This window comes from Thunnus maccoyii, chromosome 23, assembly GCF_910596095.1.
Source record: "Thunnus maccoyii chromosome 23, fThuMac1.1, whole genome shotgun sequence".
In the NCBI taxonomy this organism is placed as follows: Eukaryota; Metazoa; Chordata; class Actinopteri; order Scombriformes; family Scombridae; genus Thunnus; species Thunnus maccoyii.
The window spans coordinates 7881961-7898950 of record NC_056555.1 but is presented as its reverse complement, the minus strand read 5'-3'; the positions used below and the strand labels follow the sequence as shown (position 1 = coordinate 7898950).

The following is a 16990-nucleotide window of genomic DNA, read 5'->3' as shown; positions in this document are numbered from 1 at the left end:
TGCATCTATGAGTCCACCGCAGACGAAGAAAGGACAAAGTGAGAAAGGAGACGTCCCTACTCTATCGTTCCGTTAGAGTGACTCCACCCAACAAACCAACACATGTAAAATAATTATGTACCGTTTAACGTTGTTGTTCTGCGAGTTTGTGAAATGAAGTGTGTGTTAAATGCTGCTAGCTATTTAGCTGAAGCTAATTATTTTGTTGTCCACTTTCTCTCCTGCTCACTGTTTCTCTTTTTCATTTTGTCCTCATTTCAGAAGTGAGCGGTGCCAATCTTTTTTCTGACATGGCCAACCCTTTAAGGGGTGAGGTTATCAGGCTATACAAAAATGTAAGTGAATTTGTCCACTATACACTACTACTAATAATACTACTACTGTAGTACTATATACACATATGGTTCAGCTAAATGTGCTTCTCGCTCCCCAAAGCTGCTGTATCTTGGCCGTGACTACCCGCAGGGAGCAGCTTTTTTCAGAGAGCGACTGAAGTCAGCCTTCATGAAGAATAAAGATGTTACAGATCCTGAAAAGATCAAAAAGCTTGTGGCCCGTGGAGACTTTGTCATCAAGGAACTGGAGGCTCTTTATTTCCTCAGGAAATACCGAGCAATGAAGAAGAGGTATTATGAACCTGAAAAATAATTACACACACAGACCGCTCCAAAATATCTTTATGAAGTGAAATACAGATCGTGGGGACAGTGAGCCAACGTACAGTCAAAAATAGTGTCAAAAATATTTATTAGATAACGCAACAGTGTTTTATTTTCACACACAAACCTTTTTACACATTACACCGCAAAAATTGCTCCCAACAGTTGCCCTTATAGAAAAATCAACTAAACTTGCCTCACAAGGGAAATGGAAAATCCATCTGTAAAAAGTGCCAGAAAAAGAATGACAACGTGATACCTGTTACAGAACGCACTTTGTATTTTTTATACGCAAGTTGTACCTTAATGCCAGTGTTTAAAATATTTAATACTGTACATACGTTAATATCATAGGTTTTCCTCTAGAACAATTGTTAGGCCTGGTTTGCCCCTCTGGCAGATTGTTTGTCTAGCCAGAAACATTTCATAATGTCCATCAATTCAACAATCCATTTTGAAAGTGTTCAGATCATGAATGTCGTCAGGGTTTAGTAGTTAATACAGATGCAGACGTCCACTTGGTGTCTAATAAACTGCTGAAGCCTATACTGTGTATCAGACTGACTGAATCAAATTGTAACAATGAAATGTCACAGCTGTGGAATATATTGTTAGTGTATATATTTGTAAATACATGGTCACATTTCTTGAAGAATGAATGTACATGACTATGTATCAATGCACTATGTCCAGTGTTACAATAAATACAATGAAATCACAACAGTTATTTTCAATAACTTTACTCTTTTACTGGCATTGCTGTATGAAACTGTAGCATAAATATATTTATTGTTATTTTGTATTAAGAACTCATTAAACAATATTCATTTAATATAAATTACCATATTCCTGCTATATGTGACTGAGGTACATTATTATGGCACCTGGGGCAGCTCAAGACTGAAGGGCTGAAAGCTTTTAAACTGGTAAGTGGTCCTTTATTCTTTGATTTTCCTCATCATGATTTTATTTTCTTGTTGTTACCTTGTATTTGTCTTTTAAAGACACTGGACATACAGGAAATGATACAAGCACTCAAAATCAATACTCACTCCCATCCAGACTTCGACGAATTCTGCCAGCCAGTGAAAAGCCTCTCATTGGCTGCCCTCCACTCAGTGAGGGCCCGGGTTTCCTCAATTGTCCCTTGATTAAAACATTGTTTATATGTTAGTCTTGGGCACACAGTGCTACAGCCCATTGCTCCACATAAAAACATCACAAAAACATGAGAAATTTGACTGTACATTTGACATTAAGAACAAGGCGGCTTAAAAATAAACTAAGAGTTTAAGTGCTAAAGTGCTTGTGTATAGTACAACGTTAAAGTTAAATAAAAATTTACATTGAAGTTTTAAACCTTAACTTTGCCCTCAGCCAAACTGATTTGCTGTGGAAAAAACAAACAGATTCAGACTGAGACCAATGATTCCCCATTAAATATACCCAAAATGAGTTATATACCATATTTAACCACTACATGGACATCAGAGCCAGCGGAAAATTTCAAAATGACTTGCTGAGATAAGGCTGTTCTTGGCGGGGTACCGTGAGCTCTGACCACCCGGTCATCTTGATAGCTGATAAGGCATGCTGGCTAACTTACAGCTAGCTTACATCCCTCACATATCTGAAAACGTCAGAGCTAATTTTCAAGTTGGCTCAACATTCAACACAATAAATGGCAAAATACATGGACACAAACATGTTGGAAACACGGAAAGGGTTTTGAGAGGGTTGATGAGATTTGGCAACAATTGTATTAATTGGATCTAGGTTTTATATATGAACCCTTAAGCACAAACATCCAGTTACCATAGTTACTATATCCTGATGATGTTATTTTTAGTCATCACAAATCCTCAGGTGTTCTTGCCCAGACTGGTGGAGCTAATACAACCTTATTGATTCCTCTGAGTATAAAAAGTTAATTTTACAAAGTCCATGATAATGGAATCTACTCTTGGCCAGACAAACCCCACTCATTTACTGCCTATTAGTTGAGGCAGAATTAACATTGATGAGGATATGAATTTCACCACATCAGAGTTAACTTTTTATATTAAATAAGATTTAGAGCAACCTTGAATATTGGAAATCTAACATTACTCTTAATGGGTAGGAATAGTATTCTTAAGATGAATATACATATATATGTCCCACTTTCAATTATGATTTTAAAATAAGTATATTCTACTATTACATTTTTTCTAGGGGCAGACAACAGATCAAGATTAAAACCAGACAAATCAACAACGAGAAGAGGTTACATGTATAATTAGAGAAGCCACTATGGGCAGAATTTGAACATTTCCAATTTTCATACACCTCAGGACTAGAATAATAAGTGAACTATTACTGAACTCAATATAACTCAATATAATATATATATAACTCAATATCAAAACAATATTGCAGATACTTAAGTCCATGGGGGACTGAATTAAAATGATAATGCAAACTTGAAAATGAAAATGTAATTCCACAATAGCATTATAATTTTCCACATATGTATGTGTTATTTGAGTAAAAATGAAAATGAAAATGAAAATGCAATAATCCAATTTGACTCTTCATCTTCACATACTCATATGGGTGTTCTATGACCATATTAAAATGAAAATGGAAAAGCTGTTTGACATTTAATTTTCAAAGTCGTACCCCGCTGTACAGTGGACAATACTCAAATGTTAATTAATGTAATAAAATTTTAAAATTAAAAAGCAACATAAACAATGTAACCTGATTTTCCATTTATTCAAGCAATATTTAAGTCACTATTAAAATTAAAATGCAATTTTCTAACCATTTGAAAATGAAAATGAAAACAGCATTTAACATTTCATTTTCAAAGACTTAATCGGCTGCACAGTGGACAATATTAAAATGCACAGCACCCCCAGTCTATTGCATGTACATTTACATGTCACCACACTCTTTTGGTGTCAAAATGAAAATGCAATCTGTCAGTCCTCTTATCGAGGTGGGTAAATGTTGGTCTCAGAGATCAAATCTAACAATTGTAGCTGCCACATTAGTTTGTCTGAATGTTAAGTGAAGCTTCATGTTTTTACTGGACAGAGCAACAGTGACCTGTTATCAAGAGAAAACAAAAGGTTGTTCCCTCTTATTATTTAGAATCAGAGATCAGGAGCACCATGGCAGCATGTATAGACGACTTCTTGACAACTGTAACAACTGATTTAAGCTGAAAATGTAACAGATCAAGGAAAACACATTGTTAACAGCACCTTCATGTAATGACATCTGTGTCACAGCCAAATGGCAGTGACTCCTGGTAATAATATGACAGGATGTTTCATGTACAGTAGAAGTACCAAACAATACCTTTCAGGCATTTTCATTTTATTGGACTTGTTGAGAGAAAGGAAAGTGGGGTGGAGAGAGGGAATAAGAGCCAACACATGACAGATTTGAACTCATGTCCTTAAGAGCTATATATAAATGATCATGTTATCTTGAGAAACTGGCCTTTTGTTTTCTCGAGATAACGAGATATATTAATTTGTGATCTCGGCATTAACAGCATTAAAAAAATAATGGAAATAAATAATTTTAAAAAACAGGGCCATTCTCAGCTTCCGTATATAAGAATATGCACAACAATTTAGAAAGAAAGAAACTACTCATACACAAAAGTAAAAAAAAAAAAATGTTAATACAACTTATTCACAGGACCGTAAATACCTGTACATAAGGGGCACCGTTAATCACTCAAGGTGATTTGATTTTCTCTAGTTTTAAATGAAACATGACATCTTTCAATCACCTGACGGTGAAACTGAATCTGAAATCAAATAGGATAAGATGACCAGAGAACAGTCAGGTAAATGCAACAGCATTGTAAATATTCGTAGACCAGGCAGCGTTCTCAGGTGTTACTCTAAAAACGGCTGTTAAAGGATTTGGTTCGATGCGTGTGTTGTAAGCAATGAACTCCAGAAGTTATGCAAATCAGGGCCAAAGCATGTGAATCATAGTGAGAAACAGTTTATCTTTATCAGTAATATCTGTGATATTTTTCAGTTTTATTTCCCGTAAAACCATTCATTAAAAAAAGAAAGCTGAAACATATCCTTGAGTTTCCTTCACAATTTTGGTGGATCATGAGCACAGAATCATCACCACAAATGGCTTACTGCTGTTTCATTGTCTTTTCATCTTGAAAGAATATAACTGTGCTAAAACTATTCAGAAGGTTATTCAAACTGTTGGATGTGCTTATATGGAAATCCTGGTACATCATCTTTGTTATGGAATTTTCCATCTTTAGGTGTTACAGGTTGGAGTGACATTGGGTCAAGACGACGCCTTGAGGCCACGCTGTAATTCTTAATCTCTCCTCGAGACATCAGTTGTCTGTGATGTATTGGTGAAAGCAGAAACCTCTCTGATAAAAGAGTATATCAGCATTGCCATGGTAAGCTAAGGCCAGAGAGGACCCTTCTGGACAACAAAGATAGGTGGAATGTGTAGCCAAATAGAAATCAATGGACCAATTAGACTAATTTTTCATATCGTAGGCCAATCTGCTTGGGTTACATACTAACACTCAGACTGTCAGAGGGCAGAACGGGAAGAGACAGCATCCGAGTTACACCAACTTGGATGTTCGCTGTTTACAGTTCTCAGCATTAAAACATTAAAGGCTCGTGTGTGCTTCTCTTCACTGAAGTGTTGACCATCGCTCAGAAATATCCACAACAATCTTCTCATTCAACACTTAACAGCAGCAAAACAAACATACGTTTCATATACTGGGTGTGTGTGTGTGTGTTCTTGTCAGTATTCAGCAGGTAAATAAAATGAACGGGCCAAGACTAGACATTGATTTACAGCCACAGATATAAACATACACACACACACACACCTACTGTACACAGATTAGGTAATCTATATAACAGTACGTTTAGTCATTAAAGAAAATGAAAAGAAAAAAAAAACATTTGAGGAATTGAGACATTTACTATGAATAGTATCGTGGATTATTCTCCAAACAGTTTGTCAGGCCAGATGTCACATTTTCAACTGTAAAATGCCTGAATCAATATTTTATCAGGCCAGGTAATGTAGTGTTCAATTTCAAAGGGTTATTCAGATCAGGGTTCATATATATCCACCCTATATTTGTAAGCACACATCCAAATGTCTTGAAGGGCCTGTAATGTGATCGAGAACAAAAATAAACCCACCCTTCTGGTAACTGCACAGGGTAAATGGGTATAGATTCTATACCCATTTACCCTGTGTAGTTACCAGTCTATCACAGGGCTAACAAATATAAACAGACAACCATTTACACTCACATTCATATTTATAGGCAGTTAAAGTTAACCTGACCTGATGTCTTTGGAGTGTGCCCAAAAATAAGAGCTCAACAAAGTTTTATTTTAAGCAGTGATATTTTGTAATAACTTATAGATAGCCATGCCATTTATTTTCTAGTTCAATTCCTTCATCAACATTTCTTGTATTAGACCATAGATTGATGATGACGATTCAGAAATTTTATAACAAACATTTGTTGCATTTCATGTAGGAATGCTGCTTTTTGTTAAGTCCAGCTCAACATCACAGAAAGCAGGATTAGTGCTGCCAAATTTCTTCTCTCTGTCCTTTGTCAGGTCAAGCTTCCCTGTTCGTCTCACGACCTGAAGAGAGAAGAGCACAAAACATAAAGTCAGGAGCTGTTATCAGTCTAGGGCTTTTGACATCAGTTCACTCCTACAGCACTTACTTTGCGTTGGAAAAACTTGAATAGGTAATAGAAAGTTGTGTCTTCCTTCATTAAAGTAAGCCTCGATTCCAATTTCAGCTTCAAGCCTCCTGAAATTATAAGTACAAATAAATTGCAAATGCAGGAGAGCACAACAAAAACCTTACAGTAACCTTAACAGTATGACAATGATATCTGATGAGCTGTTTTTCAGAAAAATGTCAATATAACATGCAGGTATTTAAAATTATGACATGTTATTTACCTGTAAACAGGCTGACTATCAGTCCCACACTGATAGCTGTTATGGTTCCAATGGGACTGAAGTAAAGGTAGGACAGAGAGTACCAGTTATCTGCCAGTAGATGCCTGGTGATGGGAAAAAATAGCACATGTTCAGATAATAATGCATGAGCAGTGAAATCTTGCACATACAAACAGTTTTATATTTCTCCTTATGAATGTTCTGTGTAATTTAAACTGTCAAGGTGAAATTTAGATAAATAAGACAGATTTAGTCAAGATTGGGCAGTAATGGGGTATTTGTAATAGTATTATTTAGTAAATATGAACTTTATAAGGCTACATCTTTCTGAAAAAATGCAAGTGAAAGTCACCTGATGATTTCTTGTCACTTCGATGCATTTTTATCACTACTACATCTTCACTATCTACTGTAAATCTCACAATGTTCTTATGCTGCCATTTTGCATCTAATTTTGCATCGTTACAAGTTCGAAATAACCTTAGTTCACCTGGGGATGATAAATATTGCTAATAATAATGAGTCTCAATCAGCTACACACTTACTTGGCATCACTGTTCTGTACAGGGGATGTGGTGATGGATCTTGGCAGAGAGGTAGAGGTCCAGTTGAAGTTGTCTGCAGTAGTGAAGTTACAACCCTGAGTGGTCAGTGACAGTGGTCGGGTCATCTCAGGAGGGGGAGGGTATATTTGGGCTCCGATGCCCACCCACAGAGATACGACTAATCCTGACAGAAGACCTGACAAAGCTCCCTAAAAGACATTTTAATCATTGACAATGCTAAAGTAAAAAGTGATAAAACAATTAGCAAGCAAACAATACGTTTAGTTGATTGGTCAATTAGTTGATTGACAGGAAATTCATCAATTGTGATTGCGATTATAATTGGTTTTAACCATTTTTATAGCAAAAATAGCAAATATTTGCTGTTTTTGTGCTGAGGTTTGCTTGCTTTTTTGGAATAATTAATCATTTCAGAGTTTTTATTACTAAACTAACAGAAACTAAAGGAAATTGTGACCAGTTAATTTGTGGTATACATTCATCAGTATCTTTTACATTTTACTGGGTAAATTATTAATAATTTAATCAAAATGTAATGAGAAATAAGTGTTAATTTAAAAAAAATAGCAGCAGATCACAGGATGAGCAAAGTTCATTATCTGTGCTGGACTCATGACCTTATTTAATATTAGCATGGGTTACTGGAATTACATGAGCTACAGCAAAAACTATAGTTAAATCAGGGCAGACATACTTTGCAATTGGCAAATGGACAGAAGATACCCAATGTGAACAGCCCAAGTAAAGGACCTCCAGTGATCCCAAAGATGCTGATGGCTGCCTGTGTTAGGAGACACACATCACTTACGTTGCAGGATGGATTCTTCTGCAAAAGCCTACAAACACTGTGTTTACAAGATTGCTTTACATCTGTCAAAATGCAGTGAAAATAAAAATGATGCTTCTGCATTAACACATAAACACACTACCTGTAAGATCCCTCCCATGAGTGAGGCCAGTCCAGCCATTCCAATACATAAAACTCCATATAAGAGACCTGCAAACAACATTGTGCCAGACACTAATAAAGAAACAACTTGTTCAGCTGACATACAGCACATACTGTACATGAGGACAATCCACTCACTCAGTCCTTTTGAGATCCAGGACAGGTGCTTCTCAGACATCTGAGTGTACGGTTTGATCAGGTCCTCTACAGTTACTGCAGCTAATGCATTGATGCTGGAGGACACTGTGCTGCGGTTGATATACCAACAGAATTGCACAATTAATTCAAAGAATCATCAAACCACCATCAATATCTAACACAAAAGCAAAAATATGACTTATTTTTTACTGCCAATCCAACTTAACAGACCCAAACAGACCCAGTATGACCCTTTTTTTCTATGAGTACAAGCTGATAAACAAAATAACTTGAGTATAAACCTTAGAGATCCGCTATATGCTGCTGCAACAAACAGCCCAGGAAGACCAGGATAGTCTCCCAAGATGTCCATCACCAAATATGGCATCAGCTGCAGTGAGGGAGTGACATCATACATGATCAGGATGGTTGTTGATCAGCATTATCTGGTTATTGGTTTTCTTTCTCATGTTTCTGTTCTGGCTTGTACAACTGTGTGTGTGTGTGTGTGTGTGTGTGTGTGTGTGTGTGTGTGTGTGTGTGTGTGTTTTGTAAAAACAACAATCACAGTAACCCTCAGCTATGCTTTGTCACTCTCCATTGTACCTGATCTGGAGCTGAAACCCTTTTAGCTGTCCATGGGTCACAGTTCTTATAGACTGAGTAGAGGCACATTCCTGCAAACACTGAAGACAGCAGGATGGAACACAGACCTAACAGGTTGATGTACAGAGATCTGGATAAAGAAAAACACACACTGATGACAACCAATAGCAGAGCAATGCAATGAAAATGGTCAACAGAAACATGGATTCATTAACATGCACGATTACATACATTAATTAATGATTGCATGCATATTTTAGGGTAATGGCAATGGTAAATTTATATCAACCGTAAATTAGCACATTTACCAGTAGTTTGGGTAATTAATATTTCCCAAAGTAAATGTGGAGAAATTGCTATCTTTGTCTCTGCTAGAGTGCATTACTCCATGTATGACTGATGACTGAGCAATGGTGATTGTGAAGTTTGTCAATGATGTTTCTTTCAGTGGGGATATCGAAAATATGCCACCAAACAATAAAAGGAGCCAAAAAATACAAGGTGTATTGCCTATCAAGTAAAAGTGCTTCAGGATGGAGACTTCCTTTAAGAGCTCAAAGGATAGTTGCACCCTATCACCTGTCTTGATGAATGGCTCCCTCCGTAAAAATAAAACTCACAGTCTGGCATGTGTGATGCTCTTGCAGGAGATGTATCTCTGAACCTGGGCCTGGTTGATCCCATAGATACTGACCCAGACAAAGGTCCCTCCAATGGTTATGGTCCAAAAAGTGTGTCTCCTCAGAGGGTTTGTGTCAAAGCTAGTGAAACATAAAGAGAGTGTGGTTTGAATTTCAGCCATAAATTTAAGTTAAACATTGTTCAGTTGTTGTCAGGAATATAGTGATTCATCAGTTCCCTCGTTCAGGGGCTGGATCCTGTAACTGACGCAACCTATGAATATATATGGTCCTTAAAAGAACCTGAAGGGGGGAGGCGGCAGTGGCTGAGTGATTAAAAAGCATACTACAAAGCATACTGCAAAAAAAGGTAATAATAACCTGAAGGGCAGAGCCTGCACCTCTTTCTCATATAAGACATTCTGACAGGGACCAAAACTAATGGTGCAAACTTGAGACCTTTGTCAGCTTGTAAGTTTTCCAATTTTATAACCATGAAACTGTCTTTAATATTGATTATTGATATTTAACATCAACACATAACAGATGTCTGGTAAATAGTGTACCAGGGCAGTTTAATGGTATATATCTTCCATTTCCATTTTTCTGTAACTCCCTCTGATTAACATGTGTAGACAGCTAACAAGAACAAACTGTGGAGTTTATTGCTGGATTCCATTATCTTGCAGTGGCTTTTTTATTGGACTAGTTAGCAGTGATCGATTGTGACCTAAACACAAATATTTGCAAGTCTACATGATATTTCAAGATTTGTTGACAAGTCTTGACACCTTAACCTTGAACACATGCTCACCAGTGTATCTGAGGCCTGCAAACAATATACAGAATGTCTCAAATTTAGGCGAAAGAATGTGCCAGGCCTTATTAACCCACAACGATTTATTTGGTTTGGAGATGCAGATTTCAGAGGATCCAGCCTCTTTGATAGAGGACACAGTGTGCTGGTTCAATGTTTCAGTACCATGGAGAGAGACAGGCAAAATGAAGGGTTTAAATACATCTGCTCATAAAGAGCAGATTGCTTGTTGTCATGCAGCTGCCAGATGCAGTAAGAATGACACAGTATTTCAGTATAGTGGACCAGTCTCAATGGCCATATCCTCAGTCCATATCTCAGTCCCACAGTTTAACAGACCTGTAGTGACTTCATATTCTCACTCCTTTATCATACTCACTCCCAAAAGTTGAGTCTTCCTCCTTGTTGTGAATCTGTAATGATGCGGTAGACTCCACCTTGTAAGATCACAGACCTGATGATGACAGACAGGAAGCCTGCAAGCATGACACCAACCTAGAGGGGAACATTGAAGATAGTTTTAATTTCCTTACTTAATCTGGTTTGGTCTTGGTCTCAGCTGTGGTTTTAGATTTACCAGTCTGTTGCATTTAAACTATTGTATATGAATAATATATAAAGTATAATGCATTATTCCAAAATGTGAGGAGTTTTTCTGTTTGTGGTAATCAGTTTCTTGCTGCAGTGGTGTACAGTTACTGTGTATGAAACACTGGTATACCACTGGCAACCACAAAAAGTTATGACAGATGCTCAGTGATCCCTGATTTGGCCAGTCAGTTTGACCATAAGTCCCCTCACAAATCTTAACATGACGTACCAGTAATGCCTCATCAACCACTTGTTATGTATTTTCTTGATCCAGGAGCCTACCTGAAACACATCTGTCCACACCACAGCCTTTAGACCACCCTGTAACAATGCAGACCACAAATAGGTATCTATAATACATTAAAATCAAGCAAACTTCAAGTGTATCAGCCAATCACTAAGACTTAAAGAGATATTTAGGCTAAAGGCTGAGAATTCCAAATGGAGCTCTTGGACAATTATTCTTCCAACAGAAGAAAAAGTAATTTTTCACTGCCATTATATACTGTTAAATACTGTGTCAAGCTTTTTCATTTTGACAAGAATATATGTTCTTGGGAAAACCCTCAATGACATGAATATGTATTACATTTTGATTATGTACACAGCAGAACTCAGTAAACAGATTTGCTTACATACCATTGTGCAGTAAAAGGTACAGACCACGCCTGTGGAAATGACTGCACCCCACAGATCCATACCAGTTACTGTAGTGGGAGGGAGGCACACAGTGGACACTTCACTGAGAAAATTCAAGCAGCTTTAAGTGCCCTCATGCAGGAATGTTACATGAACCTGACCACTGTGCACTGAAAACAACATACCTTGGTTTAAAGCAAGAGCTGGAGCATAAATGACAATTCCAGTGTAGAGGATCTGTAACAAAGAGAGAAAAGATACTGATATAACTGACCCTCAGATAAAGGATTTGCGGTTTGAGCCACAGTGGCTCAAACCTTGTCATTATGTGTTGACTGGCTTCTTACTCACTGTCTGAACAATGAAGAGCACAGTTCCCAGCAGACGGGTTGCTCTGTTGAATCGCAGTTCCAGGTACTTAGCAGAGGCATGACACAGACAGAAAAAGACAAGCAATGTAAAAGGTTACTATCAGAACTGTGATAAGTTTCAATCATATCAGGTCAGGACAATATTTTGGCATGAGAGTCTGAGAAGTCATATTCATCCATCTATTATAAATTGCTTAACACAAAAGCAATAACTCAGATTGAATGGACTCTACCCATATTAGCCAAGTTTCAACATATCCCTTTTCTTTTTGGACCAGAGCCATGTCAACCTCAGACTACAACAAGGACGTGCTCTTTGGTGTTTCAGTGTTATTTTTTATCAATGTTTGTCACACCAACCTTTTATTTGAACAGTGAGATAAGAGAGTGGTCAGATATCTGGGTCAGTTTGTCTAGTATTGAACAACTAAACAAAATGTTTTACATATTTCATAAATTATGAATACAATACCGTAGAATACAGCCACAACACTATGAATTCAGTACAATAACTTACCACATGCACACAAAACTACTCTCACCTCATAAGTGCTGGTGATGGCGAGCCTGTAGAAGACTGGGAGAAAGACCTCAGATGTGACCACCATCGTCATTACATAGGAGAGAGCATAAAATCCAATACTGGCTCCATAGCGGTACACCTACAGACCAAATTTATATAATATAAAAGAGTAATGTTTCTCTATGACTTTGACAAAGTTATGGCCAGTTAATTCATAAAAGAATTTACTTAAATCAGGTTAAGTAGCCACATGAAACACTGTAAATTATGGTATAAGCTTTGAAGTAGCAAGAAACATAAAGAATATAAAGAACATAAAGAAAGGCAAATGTATCTACCACCCAGCAGCAAATACTGAAGGAATGAAATCAACCATTGTTCATGTTCAGTGAGCAGGTCTTGTGGGATTTTATATGAAGATTTACTGTGTGGTTAGGCTGATACATTAGGCTGATATTTGCCTGGTATTTAATATCAGCCAATGATATAAGATATCAATTTCTAACATGAGATTCTCTTTTTCACTAGAGCTGTAATAATTTGTTTTCCTTGCACAATTTGCAATTACATGGTCTGTAAATTGATTGAATTACTTAGAAATGTATCCAGGAATGTCCCCTATCATTGCATTTGAGCTGATAAGTTTAAATTTTTAAGCAAGTCTGGGAGTCAGTGAAGTGTTTTATGCACCATGCATGTCTGTTTCAAAAATGTCAGAAAATACAGAAAAATTCAGAAGGTGATGTCTTCAAATGTCTTGTTTTTTCCGATCAACAGTCCAAAATCCAAATATATTCAGTTTACTATCATGTATGACACAGATTTGAAAAGTTGCAACCACTGAATATTTGTCATTTTTACTTGAAGAAAATGCTAAGAATAATTATTTGACTATCAAAATAGTTGCCAATTAATTTTTTGTTGCAGCTCCATCCCATAGCATCTCTGATTCCCTTAAAATATCTTAAAACAAGGGAAACTACTGAAGGATGCATGTCATTGAAAGAAATACAACCACAAGTAGAGAATTTTCCTTGTATTTGTCCCTTAGGACTCCAGTATGAAGTCAATCTACTGTTACCTTACCTCAGCTGGGTTGGACAGCACTGTGATGGCTGACATGAAGCTGGCGGTCAGAGACAGGGAGACGGGCAGGGCTGTCAGCCTGCGGCCCCCCATTAGGAAGTCCCCGGAGCTTTCCTGGCCCCTGTCCGACCAGGCATAGTAGACCCCGACGGCAGCAGACACCACTAGCATGAGAGCAAACACCACATAGTCTGCTACCACAAAGGATCCAGCTACCAGAGAGTCCCCTGACATTTTGGTGGAAGTCAGAGTAAAATGAAAAATAGTTTTTCAGGAAGTTATTCAAACTGTGCTGTGTTTTGCACTCAGACTGGAAACATCTAGTCATCTGTGAATAAGTGGAGGTCCTGGCACATCACCCTCTCACTCAACAGTGAGCTGAAAGCAGGACGACAGACTGAAACCTTTTGTGTGTGTGTGTGTGTGTGTGTGTGTGTGTGTGTGTGTGTGTGTGTGTGTGAGAGAGAGAGAGAGAGAGAGAGAGAGAGAGAGAGAGACAGAGACAGAGAGACAGAGAGACAGAGAGACAGGTACATGTGAAGTCAACAGGCCAAAAGAATGAATTGTTCACCTGACCACAGGATAAAAGCTATCATCAGTCCAGACTGCAAAAATTCACACACATACACACACACAAAATACTATAAATACACTGTACTATGTATTGAATCTGCCAGTATGTTTATTGTGAGATTCATGTAATGTGTGAATATTTTGCATACATTTTGTCTGGAGGTTTTCAGGTTTTTCAAAGGCAGAATTTTATAATTTCTTCAGATGAATTATGTTATAAAATGTCTGTGTATGTCTAAGTTATTCTCTAATTAACATATCAAGTTGTTTACCTAGGGTGTACCAGCACTCCCACATCAATTCCTTCCATATTTGTGATATTAACTCCCACTTTGCAACCACAGTTGAAATATTTTGAAGAACCTCTTTTATTTGAAGAGTTTCTATCTAAGTGCACAGCATCATTCCGATATTCACACTTTTTATATTTACACTTAGCAGAAATGTGTTCAAGTGGAGTGTTTCTAGATGGTAAAGTTAGTCAGTAAAAGTGGTGAAATAAATAGATCCAAACAGAAACAGCAGAAAAAGCAGGATTCTTACATCCCTGCACAAGTCAATTTCTAATACCTCACTCAATCAAAAAATGTGTCTTAGATTCAAGATAGATGAGTTTTTGTCTCCCTTTTTAAAACTCATTTTACTGTTGTTTATTTACTGCTACTGTTTTTGTGGAAGGCAACTGTCTCTACAAAATGTGTGTGTGTGTGTGTGTGTGTGTGTGTGTTTGTTTTTTTTTGGTTTTTTTGTGCGTAGGATTTCCTGTACTGCTGCGTCAGTTTTCTTTAGAAATGTCTGTAGGAGGTTCCGATAAGGAACAGACCTCTGAGATCTCTGGCCTCTGAAAACAAAACAGGTAGAAAGGGGGAGGCAGTGTTTGAGTAAACTGCGGTTTTAGTGATAATGTAGTGAATGGGGGGAAAACATTTGAGAAGCTGTGAGACTGGATTTCTCTGGATTTAGAAGCCATTTTGTGGCCACTGGCTGCACAGCTGTGATTTATCAGAATAACCTATTTATTGAACAATTTTACAGACTCGGGATGTTTTAACTGTTTGGATAGATACTAATTGTGTAGCATCCATTTTTGAACGCATTAATGGTATTCAACAGGTCAGATTGACTCGAGGAGATGATTGGCATTTCAAATCACTATAGAAATGAACACTTACATGCAAAATCTTTTATTTTTTTGGAAAATAGATACCAAGTGAAGTGTTGATTCCATTGTTATGGTATACAGTATGTTGTCTCCTCCGTACTAGAGCCTTGCCTAACTCCTCTAGAATAGCCCCTCTCCAGAGGAGGGTTTGGTGCTATTCAGATCACAAAAACACTGTATGAAATCATTCAGCATATTGACTGACTACAATGAAATGAAAGACTACGAGTAACCAGTGAGTTTGTACATCTCTGTGTAGTGTACATATGAGCATCACATTTAGTCAGCTTCTATTTGAGGAGGCTGTATGTGTGAGGTGTGAAAGAATTTTTACAGGTGATGTTTTGGCCACAGAGACCCTGTGTTATGTCCAACACAACCCAACAGGTGTGAATGTGTCTGTGTGTGGATGTGTGACTTAGAGTAGAGATTTAGGAGAGATTGAAAAAAAAAAATTCACCAGCCTGCTGGAAATAAAAGACTTGAAATTAAACTTAGTGGGTCAAACTGCTTTAGTAAATTTGTAGAATGTGTATTCAGATAAAATATGTTGTGTTACATTTTTACATCTTTACATAAAGCAAATGACTTTGAGTTTCACAATGAACTATTTTTAGTAAGTAACTATTTATAATAATAACTACAACAATTAACTCATCTTGCAAAGGGTACAGTTTGCTGCCAAACATCCAAGTGGGTGGAAATTCATTTCAGTGCAGGTGAAAAGCTGGTAAAGAAAAGTTTCCTGTAACCTCTGTGAGATTTTCTTGGTATATTTTCAACATATTATACATTAATTGTTTGTTTAAAGGGTAGAGTGTATTCCTGAGTTTCCTCTACCACTGCATATGTTTGGTCACTCAAACTTAAGGAACTTATTAAATAAAAGCTAAAAAAAAATCTGTCTTTTCTACTACTACTACTACTTGCATACTACTGTCTTAATGGGGAAAGTGCAGGTGTTACTAATAACAGTATTAATGGTGGCTTTGTTATGTCCCAGTAAGCCATGACAGTGTGTCAGTGAGCCAACATGTCCAATTCCAGGACCTTGAAACCGAAGCAGCTAAATGGGATTCAGCCATCATTAATGCCATTATTTACACCTGTACTTTTCCTATGATGACAAGTCAAAATGTCCTCTGTGAAAAAGGCCTACAGACCTTTTTGCAAGCAGGCAGTTTGACTAATTCCATGTATCTGTATGTGGTTAGTTAGTAATGCCAGTGAGCCAGCATACAGAACAGCGCCTAATGTAATGCAGCTGTCATTGATTAATGTCATTAGTTACACCTGTGTGTTTGCGCTCTGCTGTGAAAAATATGTATTATTCTACCACAGGTGTCACATATATGTGACTAATAGTTACACTAATGAAATACAATATATTTGCATATTCATATTCATAATCCATAGAGTCTGGATTTTTAATGAGGGAGAAGGAGTAGATACCATTTCAAGGATCTTAAGAAGATAACTTTTTTGGGGAAAAACCATATCAGACACACATTATTATTACAAAGTAGAGTATTTTATATACATCTTAAAACATGTCTGGAGGGGATCTTTAAATTCTCAAAAAACATTTTTTGGTTGTTGTTTAATTTTGTCTTTATTCAAACATGGTGTGTTTTTTTCTTACTTAGCTGAATGTACTTACATGGTTCCACAGGTTTTCCTCTTAAAAG

General features: G+C 37.1%; 2 protein-coding genes across 3 annotated transcripts; one reads left to right on the top strand and one right to left on the bottom strand.

Moving 5' to 3' along the window:
• Nucleotides 1-12: 12 nt before the first annotated feature.
• On the top strand, nt 13-1380 carry lyrm5a (LYR motif containing 5a). The gene is made up of 3 exons (XM_042402749.1): nt 13-104; nt 262-335; nt 436-1380. The coding sequence occupies exons 2-3, from the start codon at nt 291-293 to the stop codon at nt 646-648; spliced, it is 258 nt and encodes an 85-aa protein (XP_042258683.1). The 5' UTR covers nt 13-104; nt 262-290; the 3' UTR covers nt 649-1380.
• Nucleotides 1381-3440: 2060 nt separating this feature from the next.
• On the bottom strand, nt 3441-13933 carry slc5a8 (solute carrier family 5 member 8). 2 transcript variants are annotated; one of them, XM_042402484.1, is made up of 17 exons: nt 13568-13933; nt 12501-12620; nt 11939-12004; nt 11773-11824; nt 11588-11655; nt 11231-11269; nt 10737-10852; nt 9541-9681; nt 8921-9050; nt 8617-8705; nt 8315-8424; nt 8157-8224; nt 7922-8008; nt 7207-7415; nt 6662-6765; nt 6418-6506; nt 3442-6331 (listed from the first exon to the last, which is right to left on the bottom strand). In XM_042402484.1, the coding sequence occupies exons 1-17, from the start codon at nt 13799-13801 to the stop codon at nt 6212-6214; spliced, it is 1842 nt and encodes a 613-aa protein (XP_042258418.1). In that variant the 5' UTR covers nt 13802-13933; the 3' UTR covers nt 3442-6211. The 2 variants fall into 2 exon arrangements, with proteins under 2 accessions (XP_042258417.1, XP_042258418.1); XM_042402483.1 differs by having other exon boundaries at nt 3441-6331; nt 8157-8424.
• Between the last annotated feature and the right edge of the window lie 3057 nt (nt 13934-16990).

What these genes read in the sequence shown, in the direction of transcription:
- lyrm5a (XM_042402749.1), top strand. Translation starts at nt 291, where the DNA reads ATGGCCAACCCTTTAAGGGGTGAGGTTATCAGGCTATACAAAAAT. An exon ending in TTATCAGGCTATACAAAAAT is followed by an intron (nt 336 to 435) that starts GTAAGTGAATTT and finishes CGCTCCCCAAAG; the next exon opens with CTGCTGTATCTTGGCCGTGA.
- slc5a8 (XM_042402483.1), bottom strand. Translation starts at nt 13,801, where the DNA reads ATGTCAGGGGACTCTCTGGTAGCTGGATCCTTTGTGGTAGCAGACTAT. An exon ending in TGCTGTCCAACCCAGCTGAG is followed by an intron (nt 12,621 to 13,567) that starts GTAAGGTAACAG and finishes TTTGGTCTGTAG; the next exon opens with GTGTACCGCTATGGAGCCAG. An exon ending in GGGTTTCAGCTCCAGATCAG is followed by an intron (nt 8,706 to 8,920) that starts GTACAATGGAGA and finishes CCCTCACTGCAG; the next exon opens with CTGATGCCATATTTGGTGAT.